Consider the following 25507-nt stretch of genomic DNA (forward strand, 5'->3'; position numbering starts at 1 on the left):
TTTGCACATCTGAGAAGGAAACAAAACGAGTTTGCAAGTTGTTTTGTGTTATATATCTGTCGTGCTCTTTCCATGGAAGCATGATCTAGAGTCCTTCAGGGAGGAAAAGAAAATGAACATCAATAGAAAACAGTTACTGAACTATAGGTATTTCAACGGGAATTCATAGAGCTGAATACATTCAAATCTGAATAGCACTGCTGCATCTCTGATTAGTTTCTTCCCAGCCTCTCTCATCTCCCAAGCTACTGAGCGTGGTAGGTGAGCAATGCGTGCACTCATCTGCTCCCTGGCTGCTTTCGAAAGGTGTGGGAGTAGTTTGTGGTTTCGTGAGTAAATTCTGCCATCTGGTGATTGCTGAGGTGGTGATTGCTGACTGTGGGGTTATTGCTCTGATGGAGTTTGGCCCTCTGAAAGGGCTGCAGAGAAGGAGTTTCCTACAGTCTCTTTACTTGTCCTCCCTTTTCCCAGTGATGGGACCTTCGTTTCATATTGTATTGCATTTAATGATTTGAGTTTGGACACAGACTTTGGAGAGCCAGCAGAGCCACCTCATACTCTTAGAGGAGTCCCAACACCTGCAGAAACAGAGGGGCTTCGAGATGAGCCTTACCAGTCTGTTTCAACTGGTTATTTCCTCCTAGAATATATTTGTTTTATACTTCTCTCTATATAAATGCATATATATAAAGTTTGTATACTGCAGTACAGTAGCTCACAGCCTTGTAGCCTTGGTATAGGTTAAAGTCACTACCTCTGCTTCTTCCTTTCCATCCCCAGTTCCTTTGTCTTTCTACACATACAGTATTTCTTTCCCCATTTGCCCACCCATGTGCACTCCTGGGGTCTCCATGCTCCTACCCTCTTCTGCTCTGCTGCTGCTGGGGGCTCCTTTTCCCCTCAGCCAGCTCCAGCATCCTGGGCTATACCTTGCTGTGAATAGGCAGGGATATTTGGTTCAGCACAGGATGCTGCTGGTGAATGCACAGCCTCAAAACTGGTATTAATTTTTCATTTAAAAGGGTGTGTAGGGTGTTGGTTTTTTTTCCTTTAAAAGGGTGCTTTTCAGCCAACCAGCCTTTAATCAGTGCATCTGCTCATTGCATGTCTTGTATAAGCCTGTCCTCTCTGCAGTAGGTACCACGTGTGGTGTAGAAGCTGCAAAAGTTGGAGGTAAGCACCGAGAGGAAGCCCAGTGCTGGTTGACTTCTCCACTGCCCCTGGATGTGCTCAGTGTGCTCATTTGTGGTGTTTCTTTTTTGGGAAAGACACGAGGAGGAGGAAGCTCAGGGAAGTTGAAATGTCATTCATCTAACCTCAGGACAACTTCCATCCGTCAGGCAAGGAAACAGTTGTGTAACTGAGCATCAGGGATGGTTGAACAAAACGGCAAAAAAAAGATCTTGTCTTCCGGGGGGGGTGCTCGTGTTTATGGCAGCCTCACACACTGCTCACCTACAGGCTCTGCAGGGCAGGTAGGGGCTGAAGGATGGGATTTCAGGAGAGGTGCAGAAGCTGTACCCATATGCTCAGTGGATAGGTATTTTACAGGAACATTTGCTGAGGGGAAGAGTTTGACTCGTCATCTCCCTAGCATAAATAATTTTTGGAAAGATATTTGGCTAAACCATATTGGAAGCTTAGCTAGCCAAATTGAGAGAAACTATTTCACCTTTCTTTCTTCAGCGGGCTGTTTATGCCATTGGTTTTCTTTGTAAACTGAACTTTTCCATTTTTTCACTAAAAAGTGGTCTTGTACAGCCAACTGGATGGTAGTGGAGCTTTTCACCTGTTGTCGGTGTCCATGGACTTCAGTTTGTGGGTGCTAGGATTATTAAAATCTATTTATTGGGATAAACACAATGTTTTTTAAAAAGAACCCATTAACTCAATGTTTATTATAATCCACACTAGTGATCAACAGATGATACTCTTCCTCGAAGACCTTTTAATTTAAAGAATAAAAAATAATATAGTTTCTTTATTTAATGACCAGTGTACTGCTACTGTTCAGTGGATAGTTGCCGGTAAGGATGCAGGTATAATAGAAAAGGAAAGAAGTTTCCAGCATGTCTTCAAAGACACATGCAAGCATAAAATTTTGTAAGAGCTAGAAACCTAGCTGGCTTTTCAAAACATCAAAAATTAAATTTTTGATTTGCTGCTAACGGATGCAGAAGGAGTAAAATGGTTCTTCTTACAAACAAAAGTAAGGAAATGACATTTAAAATTGCAAGTCCCTAAGGGAAAAGATATCTGTGCTGCACTATTTATAGGGATGTGTCTCAGCAGGGTATCCAGTTTTCAGTATTATAATAACTCTCTGGAGGTTCTTGGGGCCTCTAAATTAGGTCACTATATAGATTGGGGGTTGAAAAGGGAAAAAGCAAGGATGGTCTTCTGTGGCTGGCTCAGTCTTGGTGAAAAATAAATGTATGAAGTATGTGCATGCATTGTAGATCTGAAAAGATTTTAATTCTGAAGTTGTGTGGCAAGGTGTATTGAAAACAGCAAGGCAATTTCACTCTCAGGCCATGTAAAATAAAATAATTGTGTGTGTGGAGAAATGTGCACCATCAGTAGAAAGAGAAGTGATGTGCAGGAAGTCCACATTTTTAGGAATACGTACTGATACCTGTAGAAGCAGAACAGGAAGGCTGTCACCTGGGAGAGCAGGGAGTACCTACACGATGGACCAGATGCTAACGCTAACAACTTCTTCTGTGTTTTTTCTCTCTGATTTCAGAGAGGCTTGCTTCAATGGTGGGTATGCATTTCAATAGAAGAACTTAACTTAGTCCTTAGAACAGAATAAAGAGGACGACAGCCTACAGCAACCACAGCAGGAGAACCTATAAGTGTGCGGTGTCCCACGTGCACAGCCACTGCTCCTGAAATTTGTGCTCTTCTAGTGTTTTTCTTCTGCATTTCTTTTTGTCATGCTTGGTTAATTAATAATTTGCATTAGGTACGGTGAGGGAGCTTATGGAGGAGTGAATTAATACTTCATTTACATTAAAGAACACCATTTTTGATGTGCTAATTACATGGTTGCTTGTTCTCAATATTCTACCTAAGCGTATACCAACATGAAGGCCAGCTGCAGCAGCAACCTCTGGTAATGTATATACAATAACAAAGGCAAGGCATGTTATTTTCTAGGTTCATAAAGTGTATTTTTCACTCTGTACTGCTCAGGCGAGAACTGGGCTATCTTCTCACTGGATATGAGGGAGCTGGGAATAGGGGCTTGTGAGTGCGCAGTGTTGTGTTGCTATCAGTGTCTCTTCTGCACAAGTGATAGAAGGACACAGGGCAGTAGTTAAGTTTAAGGGTGTAATGAATCCTTCTGACACCTGCATAAATTGCCACAGTTTGTTGTTTAACTCTGCGTTGTGGAGTTAATTGTACACATAAAGTTATGCATGCAACTTAAGTGTTTGGCTTCATTAGCATCAGAAGTTAAAGCATAATATGGGATAAAGACATATTTTAAAATATCAGCGACACTCCAGTTTTTTCTTCCCCTCAGTAAGCCTTATTCTTCAAAATTTGCTCTCAGTTTGAACTCTTGAATTTGTACAAGAAGCCCAAATTCCTCTATTCAGCTTGTTATATGTGCGGGAGTAGGTTTTAAATAGAAAATTATACAGCTGTGCTATTACGTGCCCATGTACACACATAACATCTGATTTACTTATTATTTTTAAGGGAGATTTTAGGTGTGGTTTAACAGACTGAAATCTTTTGGTACAGCTACCTTTCGTATTTTCTTACTTGTAAAGCCTTAACGGCTTGAATACATTTATTTGTACAGGTTGCAGGGGTAACATAAACTAGACCAGATATATTTCAGGAGCTTTAAAAACAGTTTAAAGTAGATGTTTCTATAAATCCCTATTTTATTACTGTAAGTGGAGTTAGCTCGTGGAATAGGACATAGGGTATTGTTCTCTTTTGCACCGCTGCTAGTTACACACAGCCCAGCAGTGGCATTTACAGAGGGAGGGTCAGGCACATTAAGTAGCTGTTTGCACAGTGCTACATGCTGAAATAGTGAGTCAGTCCAAATTCACATGAACTTTAATGGTATTTTTTTCTTTTAAGCAATTGTCTGTAGAAGTCTTGTTGAAAGTACACAGGATTTCTGTTGACTTTGTTAGTTTTGGGATGTGGCAGCGGGGATTTAAGCACAAGCACTGCAGAAGTCTGCCCACGTTAGATGTAAAGCACTGTAACGTATTGGTATGTAAGGAGCTCAGCAGGAAAATGTTCAAAGCCACACGTGATAGCATGGTCCTGTCACTCCTCGCTTTGAAAGCATGCGTCTCACTGACCATTGATGGAGGAAAACAATGGATTTGTTGGAACTGATCTGAGAACAACCCCATTTCAGGATAGACACTGCTTATTAAAGGCCATGATACCAGGCAGACGTCCCATTTCTGTAGAGGTATGGCTCTGTGGTACAGACCACTACTATAATCCGATAATCACTTATTTTTTCAAGGTACACAAGGAATTTTGCAGCACTGGGCACTGGACTTGCTGTAGATGCTCCTTTTGATGTTTTTGGTGTGGAGTGGGGAAAAAGCAGTTCAGCATCTCTCCTGCTGGCATGATGAACCTCCTCTGTACATAATCTGCTCTGCTGTGCATCGCAGAATAGTGACAGGCCACGTGGGAGGGAGCAGTGTGCCTGTCGCCTTTACTTGATGAGCTGAAATTGAGTATTGGTGTAGCTCACTTACTCACTGGCACTCTACTTGCAGCTCTCTGTAGCCATTGTAGGAGATTTTCTGTCTGCGCAGGGGCTGTTTCAAGATAGAGATTTCAAGCTTTTCACATTCAGATTGTTCTCTTTTGTATTCCACATGGTAAGGGAACTGATGAGGCTCCTCTTAGATGACCACAGCTTTATATATAGTGGCTTCAGTAAAATTTATCACTTTTATTTTTGAGGCTTTTGTCCAGTATTATTTAAAAATCAGAACAAAACAAAAGAAAAATAGCAACAAACCCCCCAAAAACGTGAAGGATTTTTAATTCTTTTCATTTAAGAAAATGAACCAATGTTAAAATCAAAGTTGATATGACTTGAGGTATTTTGCCAAACCAGAGCAATTACTGGTAAGATTAATAGTCCATATAGCTTCTAAATAAATCGTGATTTAAATTCTTATGTTTCTATGTTTTTAGCATTAGAACAGAACTTTTTGCAATCTTTAAGTAATCTACGTTAAAGTACTTACATAAGAAGTGTTATTACAATATGTTGCTGCGATGTATAAAACTAAACTTAATCCAAGATGTGCCTCATTAGTTTTCTTACTATGTGGAGTAAAAAAAAAATTGTCAGTGTTAGTCTTTAAATAGCATTTTGCACTTCCACTATTACCATACTGATGTTTGTTTTTTGTTTTGTTTTGTTTTGCTTTGTTTTTTCTGTGACAAAGACTAGGGAGTTCTCTTGCACCCTGTGTTCACTAGCAGTTGCTAAACTTAAATAATATTAAACTTGCAATAGGCAGGAGGTGGCATCTATCTGCATTATATATACTGATCAAATGGAGAGGGTATTATAGGGATGTTAAGATTAGATTGTGTTACAGACCTAGATACTTGATCTGCTGATCAAGAAATGGCTTTGTTTAAAGTCGCTTGATTTTAGTTAGTACAAAAGGATTATTTTTAGTTTACCAAATTTTCTGATTTTTAGAGTTTGGAGGAACTGGGGTCTGTACTTCAGAAAACTTGCATCCTTGTTCTGGAAATATTATACAGATGTCACTCATAGGTACTGCTGAAAAATACAGAGGCTCATCGATGATTGAACGGGCTATCAATGATTATCCTAATATTTCTCCCAGAAGGATTCTCTGAAGCAGCTGTTGGCAGTATTTCTCTTGTAGCATGCCAGATCCTGTTCACTAAATAGCCAATTTCTTGGTAAAAATATTCAGCCAAAGGAACCTATTCTTTGTGGTCGGGCTTCGTACCTTTGCTTCATCAGCAGTAAGTCTTGCAACTACATACATGAGATTCTTCCAAATGAGATGCAGTGCCCTAATTTATCCATATTTTTCTCAGACATCACTATTCTTTCACAGAATAGATGGCATAATAATAACGTTTTCCTACAGGTCTTGTCTTGTGTCAAGAATAAATAGAAAAATCTTCTCATTCATAGTCCTGTGGCATCTTAATGATACACTACCCTTTACATGTGTAAATAACTTCAGAAAAATTACTTTTTTTTTTTAAGAGTTTGTCCAGATTCTAGGAGGTCCTTAGCTCTCTGCAGGCTGGCTTTTGTCTGAAGCAAGAGATTAGGAATCTGTTTTTCTCTCTCCTAAACAGGTGTGTGATGCATGTGCAGTGGAACACCACATGGTGATGGCAAAATGAAATTGACGTGTTCTTAGCTCTTCTAAGACTCAGACATAGGATACTAAACACTTTAAAAAGAAAAAAAAAGTCTTTTTGTACATTGATTCATAAATGGACTCTGTGTTTCTTTCCATTGATGACTTGGAGTCTCACAGCAATACGACAGGCAACTTTCTTCCTCTTTTTCCTGCTCCGGAAGCAGGACTGCATCGTGTACTTCAGAAGTACAAATTCTTTCCTTTTCATTAACGAGTGCTGAAGAAAGCAGCGGTGGTCTTTTGAGACTGATCTTTATCTTTCATTATAGCCCAGTTTGAAGTGAATCGAAAGCCATTCGGAAGCAGGATAAATGCTGACCCTAAAGGTAAGTATTGCTATAAAATTGCAGTTCTTGAAAATAAGTAATCATTTTAGTCATCTGTATGTTTTTAGCCTTCCAGCACAGTTTACATAAACACTGTCTTTGCAGGAGTCTTGCTTTTGGATGTTAACCACAGACAACAGGAGCTAGCTAAACGGTTACGTGGAGGATTAGGATGTGTTGTTGATAGTGTGTGATATACTGTGTTAGGGGAGGTTACTTCTAGCAGCTTAGTAGGCTGACTTCCTGGCACAGCAGATTTAGGTTGTTAGGACTGTCATAAGATTTAGAACCAGTTCTGAGCATACAGCTGGGGTCTGCAAATAGTAGCAGTTAGTAAGAATGCTAAGAAAGGTGAAAATTTGTCATCTGGTATCCCATCATTTTCATTTGGATATGACTTGAGAAAAGGCATTTTATTCTGAATGTGCTTTGAATTGAAGAGTTCCGTCTTTCACAGCTCTGAATACTCAGAGGTTTGTTTTTGTGGATGTCAGTCTTGAAAAGAATCATGTTTTTAACAGTATGAAGACATCTTTCATGTAACTCCCTCGTTAATGAGTGATACCTTGCGACCTGACTATATGACTCCTATATATATATCAGAGACACTCATGCTTACCAGCAGTAATTTTTACATGTGTATATCTATATACACACACACACACATTTATATGACTTTGAGCTCTTCCATCAACCTTCTTTAATGCATCTTTTAAATTTAAGAATTTACAGGGTCTGATAGGCAGGTTTTTGCCTCTAGAGAGATGAAGAGAAGGAAGCAGCAATCAGGAGACTCAGCCACAAAGATTTATTATTTAATACGTGGTCAACATTCATCACATGAAATATTTTCAGGTCTCTGTCAAAATGAAAATGTTGCACTTGTTACTATAAGATTAGAATAATATTATAAATGGAATTTGGCTGGGGCAAAGGTGGGAAAGCAGCCATGCATCTTGTCATGCTGGGGAGGGCAGCACGACATTGTGTCAGCAATCAGGAAGTTTCTAGACTGCATTGATGATAATTTCCTAAATCAAATGCTAGGAAGACCAACCAGGGGTTACGCTCTAATTGATCAGCTGCTTGCCAACTCAGTTGGTGAATGGGACTGCAAACAACAGCCTGGGCCACAGTGACTGTGAGCAAAGAGAAGTCAGGATCCAGAAGAAGGCTGGAAAGGAGAGCAACTGTGTTAGGAGTCTGGACTTTGTGAAAGCATTCTTGGGCTTGGTTAGCTAACTGTTGGGCAGAATCTCTTGGGACACTGCCATTGTTGGCAGATTTTGGGGGATTACTCAGAGCAAGCCATTCTTTTGTGAATGGTACGGCAGCAGAAGGGCTCTTTGGCTATGCCTGGACCTTCTTAATTAACTGAATTGCAGACAGAGAGGATATGAGAACTAGTAACATTGACAGGTAATGAAGAAGTGTAAAAGCATTTCCTGAGGATTCTGACAAAATCGAGAAAGCCAACCCTAGCGAAAAAAGCTAAAGGTCTCAAGAGTAATGACTTTACTAGTACAAAAAAAAAAAAAAAATCAGAAAGAATTAGAGTGCATTGTTGAAAGCAAAAGGCAGCCCAGTGACAGGTGATAGGATGAAGACTCAAAGCTTTTTTTCTTCAGTCTTCACAGGCAAAGTCTGCTCCAAAGGCCTGTGCTACCATCATGGTTTAGGAAGGAGAGGAATAGCCAACGGTGGGAGAGATACAGGTTAGGTGCTTCTTAGAGTCGTTTTCTACATCGTTTTAATCACTGCACTACATTTTTCCTTCACCCAGTTTGGAACACCCCTCCACTACCAGCACTACAAATAAATAAAAGAAAAGTAGGAGCAAGAATCCTGGTAAGGCAATGTTTTGGGTTTCTTCCTGAGTTACAGCGTATCAGCAGGCCAGGCATTACAATAGTCTTGATTGTGGTTGATTGTGGTTGCCTTCTGGGTGTTACATTCTGGTCAGCAGAATATGATTTGAATCCTGCCCACTTACATGGAACATGCATATTCCATTTCATTTCTTCAATATATATATTGCACTGATGAACAGTAGATAGTAAAGACATTGGATAATTTGACCCATTTTTCGATGTTATAGGACTGGGTAAATATGAAATAGATGAAGGTATTTTTCTCTTAAAAAAATAAAAAATCATTTACTGACAGCACTTGAAGTATTTCTTTTCTTTTCTTTTTTTTTTTTTTTTTTTTTTTTGTTGTTGTTGTTGGTTGGTTTTCTTTTGTGTGTGTGTGTCCCAAAAAGAGCAAGTCTCTTATTTCTTCTATCCCAAATTCTATTTCCCAGTGCATATAGGAACTCGAATCCTGAGTCTTTCCAGTTTTCCTAAAGAAATGTAGATCTGTGTCTTTTTCTGTTGCTTTCCAGTAATGAAGAGCTTTTCTTTTTGTCTTCTCCCCTGTGTTGCGCGTGGACAGTGAATTTAAAATGGAGATGGAATTTAAATTGGGGATGTAAAAGGAGGAGGGGCATTTGGCAAATATTGCATACCAAATATTCTAGAAATTACATGGTGCTAAAAGCTTTGCTCAGTAGGGTAAATTTTTCTGTAAGTGATAGTACATAATTTCATAGCAAACTCACCAGTTGCAAACAAAAGTATCTCTTGATTTTCCTAAAACAGAATTTATTTGTTCAAGTCTTGCAAAACATTTCAGGAATTCTTAACCTCACTTAATACCTTCTGTAAAGGTTAATCCATAGAAGTTTTAAGGAATGATATAGTATTGTCAATCAGTCAGTAAGTCTAGAGTTCTTTAAGTCTTTGCTATGGGTATTCTCTCTTTGATAGAGCAAGCAGATTCTCAAGTTTGACAAAAATAAATAAATAATTAACTCTTGCCACAATTTAGCAAGACAAATTATGAGGTTTTTTGTTTTTTTTTTTGCACTTAAGGTTTTAAAATATGTATTCTGTGCCTTTCCAATGGATAAGTTTTAGTACAAACCAATGGAATGGAATGGGCACAAGAACTTCTTCGTTGAACTCCACAGTCTGTTTCATTCTGAGAATTTGCTTAGGAAATCAGTTTTGTTTAGCATTTTCATTAGCAATGAGGGTGATGGAATACAGAATAGCTTATAAAATATGCAGATGACACCAAGCTGTGAGGGGTTGCGAATACCTTTCTGCATCAGATCAGTATTCAGAAAAAAACTTGGCAAATTGGAGAGATGGTCTGAAATCAGCAAGATGAAATTCAATAAAGTGAAGTGCCATATGATATGTTCAGGAAAAAGAATTCACATACACAAAACACAGGGAATATCTGTCAAGAGAAAACGGTTGACAAAGCCTGCAACATATTTATTTTGCAAACTGGGAGATGTAATTATGGAATGTGTGAAGAGGGATGAGCTATCTTCATTGTTGGGTGATTATGCCACATTAGGTTTAGTGAAGTCTCGGTTGACATACTGTGTCCATGTTTGGTCATGGCTTTCAAGAAAGTTTAGAAAATTGGATGAGTTAGAGAATTGAGTTTGCTTAATTTAAGATGTTAGTAACAACCGTCTGATACATGAAGATTTAAAGAAGATAGAAATTGTTCTTCATATTCATGAGAGAAGAATATAGGGAAATCCATGTAATTTGCATTCAGAGAGATAAGCACTGCATTTGAGGAAACACTTTAAAAAATATCTCCTCCCCAAAACACCTAGACATGATGTAGAACCCCTTTTTCAAGAATTTATACAAATGTACCTTGGGTGAGTCTATGCAATCTGTCCATAGTACAGGGTCAACTAGATGTTGCCATTCAGCTTATGTTTCTGTAATTCTGCTTAGGAGATCAGAGAAAAAGAAGTAGTTTTAAAAACTTTTATTTTGAAATGTCATGGAAAAGTTGAATGGCCTCCTTCAGTAGGAAAAATGTTGCAGCAGTTGGGGCAGACAAGCTAGTTGGCAGAGCTCTGCAGGCTACCAAGGGTCTGCAGCCTCCAGCTTAGGGATCCTGAGACTAGAGAATTACAGTGATCCTTTCTGAGCCTCAAATCCATTTTTTTCTCATACATATTTACATGTTGTCAGAGCAAGTGCGTGATTTTTATTTATCAAATTTGCTTCGTAGTTCTGGATGCCACTACAGTCCTAACTGTGAAGACACTGTTTATTTATGCAACTCTTTCCACAAGAGTTTCCATTAATTCTGTTGATGGAAGCATTCTTCAGCATTACGGTACTGAAATAGAGCACAGAGCGTACCCTTCCCTGCCTCGAAATGTGAGGAGGAAACACAGGAGGAAAGTGACCTTGAAAAGTTAATGCATGAGTTTCTTATTAATTTAGAAATGTGAGTTGACAGTTTGATGCTCTAATTGCAAATTATATTTTTAAATATTTTCTTTTAGCAACCTTGATAATTTAACAAAATTTACCAACTGGCAAGTTTCAAGTAGTATTCATTCCAAACTCTTATATACCACAACACTGCTACTAATCATCTGTGAAAAAGCTGCCATGCAACAGAAGACTGGGAATTGCTAACAATAATGATGAAAACTAATTCAAACGATGCCACAGATAGAAGCTTTTGCGAAAGCAATCTGCATCTTTTCAAGTTGGTCAAGCTAAAATTGCCTTTTAGAAAAGCAGATTGTCTTTCATTACAAAGGAAGACAATCTATTATCTCTGTACCCCACCAAGTACCCAATGCACAGGTCAAAATATAGGCAAGAATTATGCATTGAGTTAGAGAAAGTTTGCAAAGCGAGGACTTTCCCTTTGTTTTCTAGGTGTGTGATGTGGTTCATTGTCATCGATGTGGTGTAAAAATATATAGGCACTTTCCTGGCCAAGGCTGGTGCATGATCTAACCCTGGTTATCTATAGCCTCTTCCCAGCCGCACTAGAGAATTGTCCTGTGAGCTGCCATCTCTTTCAGAATTGGCTTCAAGACTGTGCAGATCTAGGTTAATTTGGCTTCAATGCTATTTTGAATACTGTAATTTTATACTTACATGGGACTGCCTTTCCCTAAAATAAGGTGATTCAGCGTATTTCATAAAGGAAGGGGTCGTAAAAGATCAGTTACATGCTGGACAGTATGAATCACAGTATAAATCATTCCTGCCAAGGAACTACAGCTTACACTCCAGAGTGAAGACATTAGGCAAAGACATCAATATTTTAATATTTTTATTTCATCAACATTTTTGTTGCTGCTCTCATTCTCTCTTTTTCTTTTGTCTTAATTACTTTTCCTTAAAGTATGCCAGGTACCTGGTAAGTTGACTCAGCTTGGAAAATTGATTCAAGTGAATAAGAAATGAGAGCTTGTGAACGCATGATGTGACTCATGGATTAGTAGGCTGTTTTTTTTTTTGTGTTTTTTTTTTTTTTTCCCCCTTTTTAAAAAGCACCCAGTCTTACAAACTACCCCCAAACTATTTGATCTCTGGCCAGTGTGCCATTTCCAGCTTTGTCATCATCTGAACAATAAGACAATAGAAATAATAATAAAACAACAACAACAAACAGATTCTGCAGTCTGAAAATAAACAGCAGCTTTCTCTGTGGAGTAAGGTGGGGATCTCTCAGTTGCCTGCTGCTTTGGTTTAAGGCAGGTTAGAAATACACTGTTTCTGTAGTGTCTAACAGCTGACATTTTAGACTAAGTGATTTTTTTTGGCCAGTAATTATCAGCAACCTTGTAAGCAAAAGGAATAAATGAGTAAGTAAAGATTTTCTAAGAAGTGATTTAGATTCATGCCAGTTGTTATTTAAGAGCATTCTAGATAAAAGGCTTAACATTGGGTTGCTGAGGTTTGCAGTACATGAGTATGTAACAATATAAACAATTTACATGTTATCATATAGGTTCTAGGAAAATCCTCTTTCTCTGACCTGATTAAGGACTCTATCTTGAAAAGGATTATGTATGTTTTTAAGTTAATATGCTGTGAAATCATCAGGACTCCTGGCAGTGCATAATTCAAGAATGTGCATATATCTTCAAAGGACTGAGACCTAAATAAAACACATGCAAATCAACACGATAGTTTTGAATTTTCCTAAGATGTGATGTAAGGCTAAGCTTTGTTGTTAAGAAGAAAATGATTTTAGAGTGGCCCAGCATGTCCATAGTCAGATCTAACGCAGCAAAACCTACATGGTTACAAATACTCAGAGAGCTAATACAAATTAGTGGGTTTTGATAATTGCACACACAGTGGATAAAGTGATCAAACTCAGGACATCACAAAATAGGCTCTATCAATCGATCACTGTAACCGCATCTAAATCTAAGAGTGATAGTGATGTGTTCAGTACAATTATTTATGGAGGCATTGCATGCTGTGTGGAGTGTTCACTTTTTGAAGTTGTTTTTTGTTCAAAGCAGAGCTGGTTTGTCCAAGTTAGAAAGTGCGTGAATTTATGCTTCACAGGAACAAATATTTTTGCAGCTAAGATTGAAGATTTTATGTGCATGGTGAATGGAATAAGTAAATTAGATAGCATTTTAAATTCAGTATTTTAGCCTTTTTAGAGATACAGATCGAAGTTTCTGGATGGCTATTTTCTAAGTACTGTCTCAGGTGTATGAAGAGTTGCTGGGCGGTCTAGAAGGTTAATGTTAGGTATGGTGAGATCCCAGCAAGTTTTCTCCTTCCCAAATCCTGAGTCATAGGAGCTTGGGAAGCAGCCAGGATCTTTACTAGATGGGAATGAGATTTTTAAGCATGGCTGTGTGAGATGTGCCACTGGCTTCCAGGCAACTATTTACATAAATGAAACATGTGCTATGGGTATATTCCCCTATTTATATTCTCTGTATGGTTTGTGCTTTATCCTTTGTTGTTGCTCTTATTTTCTTTTTTTTGCATCCTCCCCTCTTCCATTTGATCATGAAGAGGCATATTTTAAGACCTCAAGCAGAAATGCAGAGCTTTTCAGTTATGCCACCTTTGCATAATAAACCCCTGAATTAAATGTCAGGGTTATAATTATTGCTCAAGTATGCTGGCAGGTGAGACCAGGTAACTCAAGCCAAGATGAAAAGGTGGTAGAAATAACTCTATTAGTGAGATGTGGTTCAAAGAAGACACATTAGGGTCAAGTGTAACTGGCCTAATGATTGATCTGGATTTTGTGGTGTGTCTGGTGGCGTAACCCTGGCAAAGGGCCAGATGCCTGCCCAGCTGCTCCTCGCTTGCTCAGCTGGGCAGGAGGAGAAAATAGGCTGAAAAACCTTAAATGTGATGAAGACAGGGAGGGCCCCAGCCTCATCGCCCTGCCCAGCGGCCCCTCGTGCTCTCCTGCAGGCAGGGGATGCGGTCAGGGTTTAGCGATTCCCCCCGCTCCCTCCATTTTCCACAGGCCGCCATTCCTGTCAGGAACAGTTCTCTGGTGCAGGCTCTCCACAGGCCAGCGCTCGCCTTTTACAGCCTGGACAAATCTGACATCAGGGGCCGGATTTTGATAAGATCTCGACCGGGAGGGCTGTTTTTGGTGTTTTCCATTAGCTCCTCTCCACTGTTATGCAGATAAAGAGCGACAAAAGGTGTGCAGAAAGGCCTTTGAGAGAGGGATCAACGGTGTCCCTTTTCCTGTTACTCCCTCTTCACAGCGTTCGTAAAGGGAGAGAAAATGACTGCCAGCCGCGGCCTTTTGTTCTTTTGTGAGGTAATAACGAGCCTTTCTAATGATTCTAAACTCTTCTGTGGTGTTCTACCTCTTTATTTGTCGTAACTTTAGAGATAGCCCGTGGCTACAGTGAGATCCTCAGTGAGACAGGAGAGATGAGGGAGCCTCACCTCAGGATCCTCCTCATGCAGTATTCCCACATGGGGCATAATCACATCCCTGTGTGTTTTTATTTTTTTTTTTCCTCCCTTAAAAGCTGTTGTGAATGCAGAAGGTAGAAAAATGCAATGCAGTTACATGGTGCAGTCTGCACGTCTGTGTTCATTAACGGATGGATTTACCTTTAGGTTTCAGTGTTAGCTAGGTTCTAGCAAAATGGAGGCTAAAATCACATTTCAGCTTTTACAAATTCTTTAGATTTTAGGACATAATCCAGCAATATAATTGAGTATATGCATATGAGCAGTGTCTCTGATTGCAGTAAGACAGTTCCTAATATTTAGGTACATGCTCATTTGCTCTGAGACCTTAATGAATAGCCCTCCTCTCCAATTCAGTGCCTGTGATATTCCTCATTTCAAAGTCTGCTCTGCTTTTCTATTCCAACATGCCTAGAAAGCTTAATGTTGGAGGGAGAAATATCTACAGTTTCCTAAGTTTCCATTACAAGACTGACTTGTCTGCCATTTATAACTTCACCAGAGTGAAACTACTCAGACTGAAATTTTCTGTGCTAGCTATCTCGGTGGGGCTGAATTTCTGTGTAAGAAAGCATTAGCTAAAATGTTTCTGAGACCATGATTTTATTTATTTATTTATTTATCTATTTATTTTTAATCTTGGAGCTCTACTGTTCTCACATTTTGTTGCGGAAATGTTGCGGAAGAGCTTTCTGGTATGAAAGCAGCTATTGGCATTACCAGCAATCATTTTTGCCAGAATCTGGGAATGCAATAAATTTGATCAAATCATGAGGTTCTAAAAATTCCTTAGTGCAAGTGATATTCTGTGCAATGCTGTACTAGAATTTGGCAGCTAATTGATGTCTATATTGAGAACAGACTTTTCTGTATAACTCCTATACATGAAACCATAGAAAAATGGATTTTGTCCTTATTTCTGCTACAGAGTAATTGCATGAGGCTATGTAAGTCACTGAAGAGTATTAAGTTAATCATCTGTTTTGCACTCTTCATTCTCAGAGTGCCTGATTTTGAGACCATTTGGGTTAGGTTTAAAGTTCTGGACTTCTTCTACTCCTGCAGTCATTGGAGACTACTAGGAAACTACTGCACTAAGGAGGCTGAGTATTTAGTGTATTTATAAATAAATAAATAAATAAATATTAGATTTTCTAGCCCCTAAAATTATTTTGAAATTATAGTTGTCTTATTTTTAGACCTTAGTGTCCTGCATCTGTGCAATTGGGGTTAACTGCTGTTATTTCTTAGGAGTGGTTTGAGTAGATGCTTTCACTATGTTGATGATAGCCTTTCTTCACATAGGAGCACTGCTTTGTGCATTGAACAAACTGAGGCTAAGTAGGATTGCTGCTGCTGTAGGAATTGAAGGGAACTCTAGACACCAGCCAGCCTGTTCTGCCTGGGTAATATGAGGTGGGTGTTTTGAGAGCTTTAGGAACGAGCTAATGATGGCTCTCTGTTCCTGTGCTGCAGAACCCTTAGTGCCAGAAAGCTTTCCTTCACATCTAGCTGAAATCTCCCTTAACCTCAGTGCAGTGTAGTTAGTGTTTGTATTAAAACAAATGCACAGTTAAGGTTTCACAGACAGCTTCGGATTTAACACTTTTTAACCTGAAGGTCAATTTCATATGTATGTAGCGATCCAATGTAGTACATGCTGAGAATGACAGTATTTTGCATCTGAAGATACCATATTTTTATTTATGGTTCAGTCAAAATAAATTAGAATAATCAATGATTGCTTTGAAAGCAAATTACTGGGAGCACTATATATCTACCAGGGCAAGTGCTGAAGAGATGAGAATGGCTTATAATGCCAGAATGAGTTGTGTAAACACGGGTATTTATATACTCAACAGCAGCAAATCTTTGGGAGTTGTTTTTTTCTTGGCTGAGTCTTCTCTGATCCCACTTCCATCCCTGAGGAGGAGAAAACTGATGCTTCTATCACACATGTTCCATTATTGATTTTCATTCCAATCTACCCAAAGTCTTCTGTGCTGGAAATAATTAGACCCTCTGAGCAGAGATGAAGCAAAAATCTATACAATGCTGGATCGCCAGAAATGAAGACAAGGGTGCCTAATTAATGTTGCATATAGAAGTCTCTTTGGATGAATGGGTTTCCCTTTCTCAGAAGCAGCTCAGCAGTGGTTATGTCACAAGCTTGCTGTTAATTAGTGTTCAGCGTGTGCCTATAAAAATGGCATGGAGGAATAAAATGTTGTACAGCAACATTTTACAAGAGCTCTGCAATTAAAAGAGAATTCTCCAAATGTATTCTTGTGGGCTTCGTTCTGATGGCAAAAATGTTTCTTCCATATGAAATATACTTGATGGATTGTCTCTAAGCTCTATAGAAACCTCTAGTCACCAAGGAAGTTCGGACATCTCGAAAGCTGGACTGGAAGTATGTTGGGAGGGTTAAGGACAGGAAAAATGTTCCTAGGACCTGAGGCAGCTGCAGCCATGCTGGTAGGTGAGGACTGTCCAGAAAGCAAGTCAGGATCTGGAGGAAGCTGGCAGATCTACTTTTCTTTGAAGCTAGAGTGAGAGGTTATGTGGACTGAGAGTGATTTAATTCAAGTTATGTAGCACATCTTTGGGAAATGTGAAAGCAAGTATTTAGACTGTAAGAGGGAGAACTGACAAAGTCTTCACTCCAAGCATGCGCTCAACTATCAGCAGAAATATCTGAAGGGAAGAACTGGGGGTTCAGAGATGGAGCTTTTGGGATCTAAAGTATCTGAAACGGATCAAGAGAAAAACTTAAGCAGATGCATCTGATGCTGGTGCACTGCTGTGTGCACGCCAGTGAGGAAGGTCCTGCTTAACCCTGCCTGCCTTGATGCTCTAGAGGCTGGGGGAAGCGGGTGTGTAGCCCCGACAGGTTCATCTTTATACTCATCCCACTCATTTGTCTGTAATGCAGGATTCCCTTTTTGGCACTCCTCCAAATAACAATGCTACCTGTTTGCTGCAGAAAGTAGCAGTATTATATTGGGTTTTTGATCTGTCAGAGGTTTCTGATAGCAGAGGGATCCTGGCTGAGTTCTTCTTGTCCAGGAACCTGCAGGCCACTGGCATGCCTTCTTTCAGCTTTTAATTCTCTCCTTTTACCTCTGCTCCCTCCTACTTATGTGTTGTGGCCAATCTGAACGATACAGTTGCACCTCTGAATAATTTAAATAACAACATACCTTCCTTCTTTTTTCTCCCTGTAAATGCAAAGGAAGTTTCTCTTATTTAGGCCAAGACAGCAAACATGTTTTTCTTCTCTCAGAAATTAGAGAATGCATAAAACTTGGGTTCCTTGGTTGAACAGATGAGTCCAACTGTTGAATCTGCAGGAATCTTCCCGGACTGTGCCTTAAACTGCAGGAGCAGATGTGTTTTCTGATTAAAATCCAGTTGACATAAATATGTTTTTCACGTGAATTTGACATAGGGAATGATGTTTTCCCCATATAGTAGAAGCTGCAGTTGTGGTTTAGGAATTTTATGAAATATTAAGAGTGTAGGAGAAAGCTGCTGTTAAAAACAAGATTTTTATAATAGAGTAGTTGTGTGCCTTTAATGACCTCTCTTTTCTTCCCATTTGGCTGCTTGGCATCTTCTCTCTCTACTCTGATTCTGTTTTAATAAGTGTTTTTCTCTGCAAACTGTCAGCTCTGATGCACAACTGAAATGGGTGCACACACAGACTATGATTTGTCTTCCCTTCACTGCATTTTGATCCTGAACTCCAGATTAAGTCTATTTAAATAATCTTGCGACTGAAGTCAGCTCCTAGACACTTTTTGATGTTCAACAAATGGTAAAGCATTTCAATAATTTAAATCAAATAACCAAATCCATATGAAATAGGCGCTTGTTATCTTTCCAACAGATTTATTTTCTTCCCTAGATCCATTTCAGGCTGTGCTGCAGTTGCCAAATCAAAAATAAAGTGAGTTTTCAGTATAGGGATGTGATAAGTGTGTGATTTCCATTATGTCCCAGTGTGCTATATAATACAAAATGAAAACATGTAACACGTTTTGAGTGTAGAGTTGAAATGGATTTTCTGACCATAGCCTAGTCTCAGTGAATAGGTGCTAAAGTAATGGCAAAGACTGTAGCTACTGGGCTGTCATTATCATTTGAGTAATTTCCCAGTGGTAGAAGACTTCAGACCTATGGGCACAATGGAAAAAAACCCTGAAGCCTTTTGTCCTTCTTCCCTTAAACCACCAGCAGCAAGCTGATGAGCCGATACTTTTTGAAGTTCTTTTGAGCGTGGGAAATAGTGGGTTCAGGCTGGTTGTGCTTGTTTGTATGTTATCCTATTTTTTTTTATTTTTTATTTTTTGTAAAAACATTCAAAGAAAGCTTTTAGAAACATATTTGAGTGTTTTAAGCAACTGGAACCTCAAGAGGATGTGCAAACGTTTCTGGTTTCACAGACGTCAGTCACGTTTTGCTGTTTTCTTCAGTAATAGCAGAAACTCATCTGCATAGCATGTATTTTAAATTCTTGAGAGGATAGAAAGCATTGCTGCTTGTTTGGTCCATCCAGAATCAGTCATCTTTGGATGTTACAGAAATGAAACTGGTGCTGGATATAATGAGCCTCTCTTTTGTCTTGTAGCCTGGCTGTACATCCCCAAAAAGATGTTGTAGTCACCGGCAGCGATGACCGCCTCTGGAAAATGTGGGCTTTACCTGATGGGAACATCATCATGACAGGTGAAGGTCACACTGATTGGCTTTCGGGCTGCTGCTTCCATCCAAGGTTAGTGCAAACAGTCCCCTGAACTAGTGCTAATCCCTTCTGGGGAGTGCTTGTTTGCTCTTTCTTTGCTCACTGGCCTGCTCTGATGACTTTCTATTCTCAGTATAACCCTGCGCTCTCTGCTGAATTTCCAAACATGTAGATAAATGTTCCTCTGGCTTTCAGTGTGTTGACTTAAGATTGATTGCTTTTAGTATTTTGTACGTCTTAAACTTTGTCCACGTGCCAGTGCACGTAACAAGGAGTAATAAGCTTTTTAGGTCTAGCTGTATTCATATTCTCCATGTTCATGCACCATAACAAACACAGCTCTGTTATTAATAATAAAGAAAAGCTGATTTCTTGTATCGAGTATTGCCATGTGACTAGATGTATTCAAGTTTATCTAGAGAATATAGCTTTCCTCCTTTCTCTTTATACAGATTTGAAGCTGAATTAATAAATGAAAGTGAATATTGAAAATGAGAAGTAAATATTTAGGTTACAAGGGTCACAGAAATAGGCTAAATATAAAGTAGATTTCTTGGTCAATTTGATGAAAAATAGAATGCCATTTTACTCTAAGAAAAGACTTCTGTTTTTCAAGACTGAGCTTCTGTAGATTGAAATGATTTTGCCTCAAATTTGCAAGGGTGCAGTTGTAATAGAGCTCTTTACTGTTAATATAATAAAGGTCTGCCAGGCTGCTCACCTGTGGTTCACTTATAAAAAGAGCATTATTAAACCTCTAACCTTGTGTTTTCATTGTATTTATTTTATAAATCTATGTTAGCTCTTTCCTTCACGAGAAGGAAAACTGTTTAATTTCATAGTTCCTCCTGATTTCTGATATTGTAATGAGTTAACAAACACAACTTAACAAGCATGCGATGCTCTAAACACAATAAAATCCCTCTGTTCAAAGCCTCAAGAACCCAGAATAGTGCTTTTTGGGGTAGAACATCAGCACTTACTCTTTGCTTGCATCTTTTTCTCCTGTGAAACCTGGGAAGAGAAGTCCTGTCTTCTTGTTTTAAGATGGTAGGAATTTTTTCTCTTACTAAGTTGTACCTCAGGAATAGAGGTTGCACCGAGTTTGTGACCGTGCTGGGCATCCTAAGCCTAACTTTCGGATAAACAAAATGCTGCCTTGCCTCTTACCTGGTATGAATATAAAATGTATCACAGGGAAAGAAAGGGAAATACAATTAGAAGAGCATGTTATCATTTATAAAGCTGCTGGGCATACTAATCAGATTTCGATAATGCATTGTTACCATGACACCCGCTGACTCAGAGACTCAAAACTATTTTCTCATTAGTCTTTGACCAGAATACAGTCCTTTCAATAGGCTTTCCTATTTCTCATTCAATTATTGAAATTAAAATGAGTTGAGGTACATCATTATTCACTTGCAGTATAAATTGACTCCTGCTGGATGCTCTGGAGTGATTCAAAAGTAGTGCTTTTACAATATTGTCTTCTGTTACTGGAGAAAAAATATATATAATGTGACAGAATACATTTAATCATAATTTCTTCTACCCCCCCGTACATCAGGTATTCCAGAAGTGAAAATAATGAAATAGAAATGGAAAGTTTTCACAGAAGTTTTCCACAATAAAATGTAGATAGTGTCTAGTTTTATTTCTGATTTAAAAGGATATTCAAAAGTTGAAAAGAAAAATATTTGTGTGGCTGGGCTATTAAATTGTGATCCAGAAATCTGGATTAAACTTCTGCATTCTTTCCTTGTTGCCCTCTGTTAGCTTGTTTCACCTCTTTTATTTTCTCTGTTTATAAAATCAGGTTTAGAGCAATCTCCATTTTTAGTCTGAGAAATATTCTGTCTGCAGGCACACACACAATTAGGGCCATTTTCAGGCCATCTTTGGGAGACATCAGAATAATTCACTTACTGAGGTTGTGTGTGCTAATAACTTGAGGAGAAACAGATCTTGACCTATGATGTGAATTTAACTGGTGCTTCTGAACATACAAGGGACTTAAAAGTCCATTTTTACTCAAGCAAGTCCACATTTACATTTTAATCAAGCAAGGATCTTCTCATGGTTGTGTTTGACCACTGTAAACAGAGGTCAAGCTGAAGCCTGGTAGATACGAAGGTCTGTAACCTTCAAGCTTTGGGTGCTGTTAGGTTCATACACCCTTACCTTCTCCAAGAGCAGTGAGAGATTGTGGATTGGTAGTAGGAACTTAGCTGTGTGCAATATAAGAGGAAAGGTTTCTTTTAGGCTGTCAACTTTACTCTCTGATTAATAGGCAGCAGCTATGAGGATTTTCATTTGAATTCTTCCTGGTACTGAGGCACAACCACATCTTCCAGTACAATGAAGCCACTGAATTTCTGGAAGGTTGTTGGGCTGGATGAGTCTCATTGTGCCCCTCGCTGACAAAGTGCTTCCCAGGCACTCTGGGAAACGTCATTCCATGCCAATTTTTCATTAATAACAGTTTTTGCTTTCACGTATGAGCACAGTGGGTAGATGAGAGTCCATGATGTGCCAAAGCTCCTGAGTCTTGTGGGATTTGTGTGCTGGATCATTTTTTACAGTGTGCCCCCTGCTCTTCGGTCTCCCATGAGTTCTCCTCACATGGCAGCGGCTCCCAGGACACTAGATGAAGGGGAACAAACTAGCTCTGTGCATGCGAGGACAGCAGAACACCTCAGCTGTGATGCTTTCTGCAGATCTGAGAGCAGAATTTTGCCTTGAGCTTTTTAAATAAAAGCAAAACTTCAAACAGGTCCCATCGTCTACAGAGTGCAGCAGCTGGATGGAGGGAGGAGAACAGCGCATCCTTTTTGAAGCTCAGGTGACAACTGGTCAGACTTCAAAAACAAACACGCTTTTTTACTCCAGTCTGGCTGAACAGTACAGTGCAGATAAGCTAGCTGTTGCAAGAGCCTGTCACTGCTGAAAAAATTAGGAATGTTTTCCAGCTTAGCTTTTATATGTATGAAGGAGTGAGGGAGCCTGAGTGACTGCTGTCCATGCGAGCTTCATGTCAGAAATCTGGGTAGCTGGAGGAGAGCTGTGCAGTCCACCTGTGGCTAACAGGTGGCCTGAAAAAATGGAATAATAGACTAAATCTGCATCTTCTGGGAGTTTCCAAAATAAGCTGAGGATGTTCATGCTGCATCTATAAGAACCAGAGTTTACTTGCACTGAGGTATTTCAGTGCACATGCTGGATTTATCTATCTTCATTAGTAACCTTCCTGGATGGCTGAAGAATAGCAGAGCTATTTGTTCATGTCCTGTAAAGTGCCAGTGAACAGTACAATCCTGTGCTCAGTGCACATGCCAGTATTAGTGTCCTTAACAGAAATATTTATCAGGTCAACTCATCTAGAATGTTTGTAGCCCTTTTCATGCAAACCTTCAAGTCTGTGGAATACAGCAAATTTCTGTCAGAGGGAGGCAGAATTCAGCAGGGAAGCTGGGGTGGGCAGGATTTGGGGATAGCCTGGGCCAGTTGTTCAGAGGTAACAGGCTGCCCTGGCTGGGTCAGCAGTTGCTGGCTATGGCCTGCAGCATGTGCCACGCAGCCCAGGGCTGCCTCTGCAGGTTGGGGGGCTGCTGGATGCACCTGCACAACAAGGGCTCCTGCACACAGAAACCCTGCAGAGAAGCTGAGGTGGTTTCCTGATCGATCACCTTTGAAATTATGGAGTGCCATTAATGGCATCTTTCAGTAAGGAGCTGAAACAATGCAAAACTAGTTGTGTCGGTAACAGCATTCATCTCCTGTGGCCTGTGGATACCTGGGGGAGAGAAGGGACCTCAGAGCTGCAGAGGCTTCAGAGGGTCCCTGGTAAGAGAAGCTCTGTGTTCAAACAAGGGTCTGGAGTGCTCAGGTGAGCTCCTGTTCAACTTCAGAGAGGAGGAGGAGGAAAAATGTCAGCACCCATCCTTTCTGTCCGGCCAGAGTCAACCAGGCTTGTGGTCTTCTCATTGACAGGATGTCAGAGATTGCTCTTAATTAGGGGTCCAGCAACGGTGATCTTCAGAAGACTTTCTGCTAGTTTTTCAGACATAAATGTCGAGTGCCACATTCTGCACTGAACAAGGCTGAGACTTAAAAGCCACTAACTCTGCTTGAAACATTAACATAAGAAAGAGTTGTAAGGCTCAGGTTAATCACAAAGGTCTCTGTTGGCTATCAGTGAAATAAATTATTCTGATTTCTGCCTTGAAATAGACACTTTAAAACCTAATTCAGGGTTCACTACAGAAACAGATGTTTTTTATTTATCCTTTCATTGCTATTGATAGCTATTAAAGGAAATTCAAGATAGGCTGGCACATTTTATTTAGGATTTCTGAACAGCATTTGTATTATAAAGGCATAATGATTTAATTTCTTAGAGAATCTTTGATTCACAGAGTTCAACAAAGCCTTCAGTTACTAGATTACATATTAAATTTGACAATGGTTGGAAACTTCTTTTGAGTGGCAGGATTAATTTTCAGTCATCTAGCTGGCTCCATGTAACACACAGTTAGCAGACTAGACGTTTCTTGCAATGTTTTATCAAACTCAACTAATATGGGAAGTTGCATTCATTTATTCCACAAAGAACAGCCTGCTGCAGAACTATTTTAGTCGCTTCCACAGCGTACGTACCATGGGTGTGGCGTTTTCAATGTAATAACAGTTTAATGTCAAAACTAGTTTTTATTGATTTTGAAATCTTTTTTGGCAAGATTCAGACTTTTCAGAAACATTCTGCAGGTAACAGTTCTCTCTCAGGGCAGCAAAGCCTACTACTTTTTCTTTACAAACATGTTTGGGTGGGTGTTCAGTTTCCTTTGGGATTCTCAATCTCATTATTTTTATCAATAAAAAGCCTCTGCTGGACAAAGGAATAAATCACATATAAATGAAATATGAGAGATTACACGAGAAGCTCAGCTTCTGCTTAGACTAATCGAATATCTTTGGCCAAACATCCCAATGTCAAAGGCTTTATATGTATTCTACAGGATCAGCCTGGCAAAAAGAAATCAATAACCAGGTAATGGATGTGATTAAAATTTTTCCCCTTCCACCCACTTCCATAAGCTAAATGTTTCTACCCATACTAATCTGTTCTGGCACGTGTAACTGTTGGTTATTCTCTGCGCCTTTCTGGGACATGTGTCTGTAACAAGTTTTATATCATTTCAGGGCGATGTGTTAACTGTGGGTGAGTATCTATTTAAAGTAAAAGCAATGTGTGTATCATTTTATTTTCCTTTGGAGAGATCAGTTCTACAGTGTGCCTTTGGAAAATATGGGATGGCATAATCACAGCTTTGCTATGCATTTAGGTGCGTTTTTATTGTGCAGAATTTGCCTTCTTTTCTGTTACCCCTGCCATGCCGAGGAGCGTTTTCTTATGCAGCCCAGAGCAGCAAGCAGATGTCCGAACTTCTGGAGGTTTTCCTTGTCAAATCTTCCTGTGTCTCCTTTTACACCTTACTGTGTGAGTTCTGTCTTTGCAGTGGTTGTGGCAGCAGATCATGGGCCATCTGTATCGTTTGACGTTCAAAACATTGCTCATTAGACTGCTTGTGTTCTGCAAGGGTTGTTGCATCTGCTTTGAAGCAATACACTTTTCTATACCAATAGGAAGACAAAAACAAGCAAACAAACAAAAAAAACAGTTGCATGCATTTTGATGTTGAGGGACAGCTGCTTTAGTTGTAGAAATATGATTGGACTTGTCACTACTTTTTCCTTTTTAAATAAATCCTTCATTTACCAGAACTGTCCTTTAAAACTGTTCTGGACTGAAAATACGTGGCAGGACGGAATGCAGCTTCTTTCTTTTCTATCAGGAACTTTAAGAGTCTGTCATTACATTGATTTTAAAAAGCAAACAATCTGCAGCTCCATAGTGTGGTTACTGAACAGGCTTTGCTTTTCACCCAGAATGACCACGCTTTATTGGAAAACTACCTTTGGCTTCCATTTCTTGGTTGGTGGAAATATTGACCACTCAAAGTTAATGATTCACTAATAATTTCTCCATTACAATAATTCAGCAAACAGCAGGGGAGAGAAATACTGATGACAGTTTAAGAGAGAAAAGAGAGGAAAGTAGCTGACAAAAGAAGCAGTCCTCTTATTGAGCAATTCAAATGCGTATTTCAAATAATTACAGGAAGAAATCACATTGTA

General features: G+C 39.4%; 1 protein-coding gene across 8 annotated transcripts in view; it reads left to right on the plus strand.

Moving 5' to 3' along the window:
• Window positions 1-25507, plus strand: part of SPAG16 (sperm associated antigen 16) — a 394440-nt gene that overhangs the window by 193929 nt on the left and 175004 nt on the right. For all 8 annotated transcript variants that reach the window (XM_084524434.1, XM_084524432.1, XM_084524435.1 and 5 more), the window contains one exon: window positions 19196-19339. In XM_084524434.1, coding sequence (XP_084380560.1) covers window positions 19196-19339 — 144 coding nt within the window. The remainder of the gene's footprint in view (window positions 1-19195; window positions 19340-25507) is intronic.

The sequence above is a fragment of the Aythya ferina genome, assembly GCF_964211825.1.
Source record: "Aythya ferina genome assembly, chromosome: 6".
NCBI lineage: Eukaryota > Metazoa > Chordata > Aves > Anseriformes > Anatidae > Aythya > Aythya ferina.